Here is a 9,009-nt window from a genome sequence, read left to right on the forward strand (position 1 = left end):
ACGTAGTAAATTAACAATTAGTTAATTGTTGCAAAGAAAAACATTAAAAAAAAACTTTGTATCCTGTTTTATATTAATAAACTCAAATCTCATGTAATTAGATTTAATTTATTTTTATTATAACTCATTTAAATGTATCATCTTAAATGATAATAGTTAATAAATTGTCGTTATAATATTAATAGAAAATAATTAATTTTAATTAGTAACGATAACGTTAACTAATCATAACAATTTAACAGTAATCACAATTAAAAGTTATGTTATAACTAAAAGCCCAAGTGAATTAACTGATTGATGTGTTGATTAATACAAATGTAATATTAATTTGTTTTTTACAATCGTTTGTACAATTTTATCTGATTGCCAATAATATAATTGCAATTAACAGGTTATTACAAGAACAAAACAAATCAACAGGTAAACAATTAGTAAAATTGGAAAAGTTTTTTAAACAATCAGTTAATTGTCAGTGTGAAGAGTTAATATTAGTTTTTAAAGTGGTTGTATTCAATTTAATTGGTTTTTGTACCTTTTTGTTTTATACAATCAATTTTGTAATTAACTATTATTAATATTTTGATTGGAGAAAAGCAAAAATACTAAAATTAACTAGATAATTGTTTCTAATAATCATGATGATCAGGGTGATAATGATGGTGATGATGGGATGAGAGTTAGAGTGAGAGTGAGAGATTAAATCTGAGCTCGAATCCAATGAACATAATGTGAAACTTTCGTATAGACTCCTGGTGACCGGCGGCGACCACAACCTCGTCCATAAGAAACGATTCCCACCAGGTAAGATTTATTTCCGACTTCCTTGATCAAAGGTCCACCTGAATCACCCTGACACGAATCTTTACCTCCCTCGACAATTCCCGCGCAAAGTTGTTTACCCTCTTTAAATTTATCGGCATAATATTCCTTACACATGGAATCGTCCATCAGGTCAACATCAGCAGCTAATAAAGTCTCCGAGGTATCGAATCCACCCTCAGAGGTTCTACCCCACCCAGCTATCGTTCCCTTGCCAGAGAAATTGGTATCTTTGTCTTTGGGTAAACAAATAGTGTTAATTGTTGCAGTCGACGGGAATAAAGGTAAATCCGATTTAGATTGTAATAGAGCAATATCATTCTCGAAAGTGTCCGATCGATAACTTCGATGAGTTACCATCTTAGTGAATTGAATCTCATTTACTGAGGGTTCGTCTAAACGATTAGAACCAACCAATCCTCGAATTGAATTCAGATCACGAAGTCTGAAAAAAGAATTGAATTAACAACAACAACAATTAATAACTTTCTCCTTAAGAAAATAATCACAAAAATCTCTTATTATTATGGTTAATTGTTGGAATAGAGATCAATAGACTTAATTGTTGTCAAGTGAATTGTGTTTGAGTATGTGTTTTGTTGTTAATCATAACTCACAATTAAAGATAAACATGTAATAACTAAATGATTAAATTTAATGAATTACTTTTCCATTATTATCTCAATGTCAATGAACTTAAATTGTGATTAGAATATGGTAATTATCAATTAGGGAAAATATTGATATTAGTAAACAATTGCCAGGGTCAATCGATTATCATGTTTGATTTAATTATAACAATCAACTGATAGAATTAGGAAAAAAAACCAAATTTCAAGATAATTTTCGTCTCTCAGAACTACAATTAACTGTCCTTATAACTGTAATGAGCACTTGATTATTGACAATTCTTGACACTTATTAATATGATTAAGAGTAATCACTTTAATTTTGTTGTTATTATTTAATTAAAGTGTCACTAACAAGAGTATATTATGATTAACTGTTAACAAGAATCTTTATCAGCTGATTATAATAGTTTTCTATTAGATATTGAAGATACAATTAGACTGAGGTAAATATTATTGACAATTAGTTGAATCTCAGGTCAAATTTCACTAATTATTGTTGATTTTTTGATTAGTCGCTGACAAAATGATTAAGTCTATGATTACATTTCAAGATTTTAATAATAAGTCAAGTAAATCAATATTTTTTTCATTATCAAAATAAACAAAATGATTAACAATCAACAATCAAAACTGTCACCAAAAAAAAAGACAATTAAAAACAAAGTCACCTCAAGAATTGCTAGTAATCACTTAATATGAGATTAAACTATTGATAGATGAAGATAGTTGATTAAAAAAGTGATGAGCCAATTAAAATTAACTACTAATCTGGTTGATTCAAATTGACTGTTAACCAAATTAAATTTTAATTAGACTCATGGATCTCTCTCTCTCTCCGGGATGTAATTAGATTTTAACACAATGATAGATGTTAATTAACTTACTTGACAACACAATGAGCTGCTGTTATGATCCATCGTTTATTAATCACTGCCCCACCACAGAAAACGCCCTGAGATCGATCCTTCAATGCTACTTGCCAAGGGAATTCACTTGATTCGCTTTCCCGACCTCCGATTATCCGATCTTTAATGTCACTCCGACGGACACCACACTCATTACCCTCCCCTAGTCCAGAGTTTCCACCATTATTATTATTATTATTGTTATGTGAAGGTTTTCTGGTTGTAATTACATTATGCGGTGGTCGATATGTTGTTAGCCTTTGACCACCACCACCGTGATTAGGTCGTCGAGTGGTTGGATAAACATGATGATCAGGCTCATAAGGTATTCCCGTTACTGATCCACCATGATAATCAGTTGTATGATATGAAGATTCCGTTGTAAAGTAAATTATATTCCCATGAGATCCATAACCACCTCCAACTTCACCATGATCACCAGGATTCACTACAGGTTGATAAGGAATCCTTGGTGTGGACGGTCTGTAGCCTCCATTATTTACATCCGGTGGTCTATAAGATGGCCTAATCTCTTCGGTTGGATGAGGTTGTGGCCTGTAAGGTGGCCGTATATTAGATTCCTCATATTCACCAGTTCGCCTATCGGGTTTAAATATTTGTCCTAATGATGTTGGTATACGAATGGTCAGACCTAATGAAAGAAAATATAAAAAGAACAATTTTAAAAACGGAAAACCTTCAAAACCAGGTCAGTTTCAATTCGAAACTCTGAAAACTTACCCGAATTACCTGGTCCAGGTTCTGGTAAACCTTCACCTATTCTTACAATTCTAAAGTATCAAAAACAAAATGGACGATTATTAAATGATCTAAATTCACTCTTTTAATTGTCCAGTTCTTACCCTTTAATGTATTTCCTAAGGATTCCTAATGATCGTTCAGATCGATGTGGATCAAGTTCGTCCTGAACTTTATCGTTAGGAAAAACAACATCACTCGTAATGACCTCTAAACACCAAGGAGAGACAAAGAAGAAACAATTAATTTAAATTATTTGATCCACAATTAAACAATAGGATTCTAATTACAAGTTGATCATATTTCACTCATAATCAATTTCCTTTTAAATATTAGTAGATTTTCATTCATCTTCAATCACGAAAAAAAAAAGAGTTGGAAATGATTTCTCCAATTAAATAATTGAGAACCAAGAGAAAATCAACAACAATCAAGTAATTTGTTAATTTGATATTGAGAAAACATCAATATAATAAATTCCTCAATTCAGTAATTACCTTTACTAATTAAAGGGATAACAATTAAGTAAATAGTGAATGAAACCAGTGAGAAAACAATGTTACCCATTGATGTTAATGGAAAGTTCAATACATTGGACAAGGGAAGAAAATTAATAAAAAATAACGAAAAATGAACAGGTAAATATTGGTTAATGGTCACTATTGAATGGTGGTCAATGGAGAGATGGACACAGAGAGAGAGAGAAAGATGGAGGAAGTTGAAGATAAACAAGTTAACCCAATAAAAGGATCAAGAGACACTTTCGGCTTATCCACTTGGATTGGTGGTTTAAAGGCAAAAAGAAAACCAGTTCACTATAATGGCGAAGATTAAATTTGATAGTAAAAGTGATCGGTGTTAATCCATAGGTGAAATTGAATTTTCCACAGATCTGTTCATCCTTCATCCTTCCGGTTTGATGATTAAAGAAGATACTACTTTGACTTTTTTCATCCGTTTTCCAAGGAAACATTTTCCTGTTCCCATGTTACAACATTTTCTGTTGGCGTATTTTTTGTGGTTCCTTTTTCTTTCCCGAATTTCCTGTTATAATTATCAATTATTCACCGTGGATATAAACAACAATTAGCACAAGAGAACAGCAAAATTTATCTATACAATTTACTAAACAATCAACTAATTAGACAGAAAAGAGGAAAACTCAGAGAAAAAGAAACTTGGAAAAAGGAACCAACTTTTTAAGAGGGAAAATTGTTGTTTCCATTTTCTGGTAACTGGTCATCAGCTGATCGAGGACAAGATTGGGTTTTCTGGTTAAAAGAACAAAATTATTTCCATTTTCTCTGTAATTTCCAAATTTTCTCACTTTTCTAATCAAATTATTGCTCTAATTAAGTTAACTCTTTCAAATTTCGTGTTTCATTTACAATCAGTTGATTGTTCATCTCATTTGGGTTGATCATCAATGTCTATTCATGTTTACACATCTAATTTGTGTCTATTTTTTTTTTCATCTTTTCCTATCAATTGTTTATTTACCTTAATTGTTTAGGTTTGTCATTAATTGTCGTTGAAACTTGTTGCCTGGTGAGAAAGTTAATTACTGTTGACAATTGATTTAAATCAAACTAATATCATTATCTTTTAATTGTCACCCAAGCTTCACAATCGCAGTCCTGGTTTGGGTTCAACTACAATGTACCTATGGGTTTATCATTTGGGTTTTTTTTCATATCAAAACTTAAATTGTATTAAACTAATTTACTTGATTCAGTTCTCACTATGATGATGATGATCATAATTAAATGAGCTATTGATTGATTATCTTTGGTAAATATTTACGATGAAAATTGATAAATATTTTCAGTAGACAGAATCACTTGATAGTCACTTTTTGATTGTATGAGCTGATTAGTTAATTGTTTAAATATGTATTATCTACATTGACTTAATCACAATTTAGCTCTGGTGATATGATTAACAAACCAATTGAATATTTATCTGGAAAACTTATCAACAAGTTCCTATTACATTTGGATAATTATTATCAATCTAACGAGAAATCAACAAATGAGGAAATGAGTCAAACTCAACAATCAACTGTTAGCATCTTAATTGTGATCACAATTAACAAACTCTTCATATGTCTTCAAATGAAATGACAGTCAGTTTAATTACAAGTGAATATTTAGACTACAGTTAATTGCGAGAAATTAAATTTACTTTTGATTAAATAACTGATTTGATTCGGATATTAATCAGTCTAAAAAAAATACTGTTAACCCAAAAGCATTAACATTGATCAACGAAAATTGCTCAATTAAGATTAGTTAATCTATTCAGATTCTTATCCTAATGATGATAATGATGATGATGATGATGATGATCAATCTGACAGAGTGAAAGTCATCCTGATTATCATTAACAATCAAGAAACTTTTAAATTGTTCAATCATGAAAATTGATTGACTGAAATCCGATTGCTCATTAACCTTTTATTTATTATATTAAAAAAAAACTTTGACATGAAACATGATTAAAGTTAATTTAGTAATGAATTGAAAATAATTAGCTAAATCATAATAATTAGAAAGGTAAATCAAATAGATTGAATCAATTATGTCCATTAAACAAACCAAATTAAACCAAGAAATCAAGAAAAAAAAATTGATACAACAACAATTTAAAAATTGATTCAGATGAAAATGTAAATGCAAATGCAAAGTTGATTAAATTGTAACCAATTAAGATTTAACAGAATCAAGTTGATTAAATTGCTGATAATTAAAAAATTTCCGTTGACAAGTTCGTAACAATTAAGGAATAGCGTGCTAATAGGTAATCGATATTAAACTAAATCAAAAAATAAACAAGAACGCGAATTGTGAAAACTAATCATGATTTATCTGATTAACTAATCAACTAATTGTGATGATTGTAAAAATCACAGTTAAATGATAATGATTAACATGGTGAAAGTTATGATTCAACTACTTGAATAGTTATTTACCTTTAAAAACAATTTAAATTCAATCAGAAAATTGATCAGCAACAATTAAGATGATCATCTTTATTATACTACAATTAACATGATAAAAACAATAACAACAATTAATTTTTAACAACAATAAACACTTAACATTAATCAACTACACATATGAGGCCAACTTGTTGTTATTGATTAAGTTAATCATAAGATGACTGTTAATTATTATGATGATGATTAAATCTTAAATTACTGATTAGTTTTTATATTTTTATTGTATGAACATTGAAATCAAACAATCAATATCACAATCACAATTATATATTTAACTCATTTATGATTAACTTTTTGATTAGTATACAAACAAAAACAACAAATTAAGTAGTCACTTTAATTAGTGATTAAGTTACCTGTTTATTAATCATCATTGTTACATTGATGATGATCAAGTTTTAATCGTTATCGCAATGATAATGGTTAAAGATGATGATGATCATGATGATGATGATGTTAATCATGTTGTTCAATCCCTTAACCTTGAGTAATTCAGTTACCATGAATAATTAGAATCAAGGTAAGGGAAATAATTAACGAACAAGAAAAAAAAACTTTCACTAATTGTTTACAATCGTAATGAAACATGAATGAAATGTATCAACATCGATCAGCTGATTGGTAATGAATTAACAAACTTTAATCAATCACTGAAATCCAACAATTAACAATATGAATAATAAAGTTAATTAGGTGAAAACTTTTGATTGTGATGTTTTTTTTGTCTATTTCTTGAATAGAATCAGTTAATTGTTGTAAACTAGTTTTTCTTATGTTCTAATTATTTAGTTGATTGATTACCATTTATAATCTGATAAGATTTTGCTAAATTAACTGATGGATGAAATGTTTTTTTCACCAATGTGACATATCAAGTGTTGCCATTAATGTTAATTGTTTGACTTAATTGTTTGTTGAAACGATTGAAATTAAATCATCACCAGGTAGCAGCACAGAAATCATTAAATTCAATACAATTTGAAAAACTTTGATTTTCATGAGAAATTGTTTTTCTATGTTAATTGTGATTGGAAGAGTAAAAAGTTTTCTTATCATGATCATTATGATTAAAAGTAATTGATAATTTAAAGGGATGATCATAATCATAAGATGAGGAAGAGGCTATTTAAGTGCCTCTCTCTCTCTCTCTCTCTCTATCACTCTCTCGATGCCTCGAATGAGCCTTGAAAGAAAATTGAAAGAAAAGAGCAAAAAAATGAAGTTACTTTTACTTGAGAGTATGAAAAAAATCAGTGACTAATCTTTGATGCATCACGAGCTAACGCGTGCAAATAGTCATGCCTTTAATTTGAAGATGATGAGGATAAAGTAGAGAGGATGAGTTTCTCTCTCTCTCTCTCTGATGTTTATGTCAATTTAATCTGGAAGAGAAAGAGAACTTTTTTTCTTCTTCTTTTTTTCACCAATGATGACAGACAGATGATCATGATGAAAAAGAAGAAGACAGATGAGGAGAGAGAGAGAGAGAGAAATGGTCTCATCTTCATGATGTATTGGTTAATTTTTTTCATCATCCAATGAGAGAGGGGAAATGGATGTAGATGAAGATGAGATATGTGTTAACACACCCTGGGTGAAATTGAGAGAGGGGAAAGAAAGAGATAAGTTTAATTTGATGATGTCCAATATGATGAAGAAAGTGAAAAGCGGAAGTATAGGATGTACCCACGCCCTTCCGGAAGTTTGTTTTATATGGTAGTTGAAGATACTTCATCTTGCTCATCATCTTGATATCAAATGAAGCAAGAGAGAAAAGAGGGGGAAGATACACAGGAAGAGAAAGAGAGAAGATGATAATTCACTTATCATCCATCTGAGCAAAGTGTCCACTAAAAATAAACAGACAGAGGACATAAGAAGTTGATAAGTAATAAAAAAAAGAAGACAAATTAAAGAGACAAAATCGGGGTCAAAATGTTTCCATGGTTCCTGAGAAAGATGAAGTTACCATGGTGATGGTGGGATAAATTGCCTAACAAAACACACAGACAGTTAGATGATGATTATGAGGAGAGGGAGAGAGTAGAGACGACCCACCACACCCACAATTCAGCCAATAATGAAAATCAACCAGAAAAAAACACCTTAAGTTATTAATACTTAGGTTGTTGCAAGTAAATAAACAACATTGGGATGAATATGATAAGCTAATGATGAAGATAGAGAGCAACAGCTCAAGAGAGAGAGAGAGAGAGAGAGAGATTTGCTCATCTATTTTTCATCTTCATCATGATCATCCATCTCATCTTTATGTCTGTTGAATGTTTCACACCCAAAAAATCAATGAATCCCAGACACTCTTAGTAATAAGTGAGGTATTCATGGTAAAGTTTCAGTTTCATGAAAAATTAGTGAGTCTCAATGAATCACATGGTTTGGTTATTTTTGCCTTTTCTCTGCAAATTGTTGAGAAAAATATATTTAAACAATTTAATTGCAACTTAATCAACATGAGAGGCACTTGAACAATCACAATCTAATGACCAAGAATAAGAAAATTCTAAAACTGTCATGATGGACACGAGATTCTCATGTCATGTACTTTATGATTTTTCAATTATCAACAAACAATATAATGATTAAGGAAAATGAATCTCCATGATATTAATATTTGAACATTTCTGATAATCCAAAAGTACCGATTTTCATTTGAAACGTGCTACTGTCTTAATCAAGTTGCATTAAAAGTTAATCTGTTGACCTAAAAAAACAAAGTACAAGGGTCACAACATAACAAACTGGACATGACGATGGACACAAAGTTTATTGGCATCTCACATTCTTCAGCACAAACAAGACAAATTACCTGAGCAAAAAAAAGGTAGAAATAATTTATTGGCAATTTACCCTCAGGCGAAATCATCTTCCAGGT

General features: G+C 30.2%; 1 protein-coding gene across 1 annotated transcript; it reads right to left on the minus strand.

Moving 5' to 3' along the window:
* Positions 1 to 488: 488 nt before the first annotated feature.
* Positions 489 to 5,532, minus strand: LOC128397552 (transmembrane protease serine 9-like). Its single transcript, XM_053358290.1, has 5 exons — positions 3,613 to 5,532; positions 3,220 to 3,325; positions 3,098 to 3,147; positions 2,336 to 3,008; positions 489 to 1,264 (listed from the first exon to the last, which is right to left on the minus strand). The coding sequence occupies exons 1-5, from the start codon at positions 3,680 to 3,682 to the stop codon at positions 697 to 699; spliced, it is 1,467 nt and encodes a 488-aa protein (XP_053214265.1). The 5' UTR covers positions 3,683 to 5,532; the 3' UTR covers positions 489 to 696.
* Between the last annotated feature and the right edge of the window lie 3,477 nt (positions 5,533 to 9,009).

The sequence above is a fragment of the Panonychus citri genome, unplaced genomic scaffold (genome assembly GCF_014898815.1).
Source record: "Panonychus citri isolate SS breed McGregor unplaced genomic scaffold, ASM1489881v1 Contig00033, whole genome shotgun sequence".
NCBI lineage: Eukaryota > Metazoa > Arthropoda > Arachnida > Trombidiformes > Tetranychidae > Panonychus > Panonychus citri.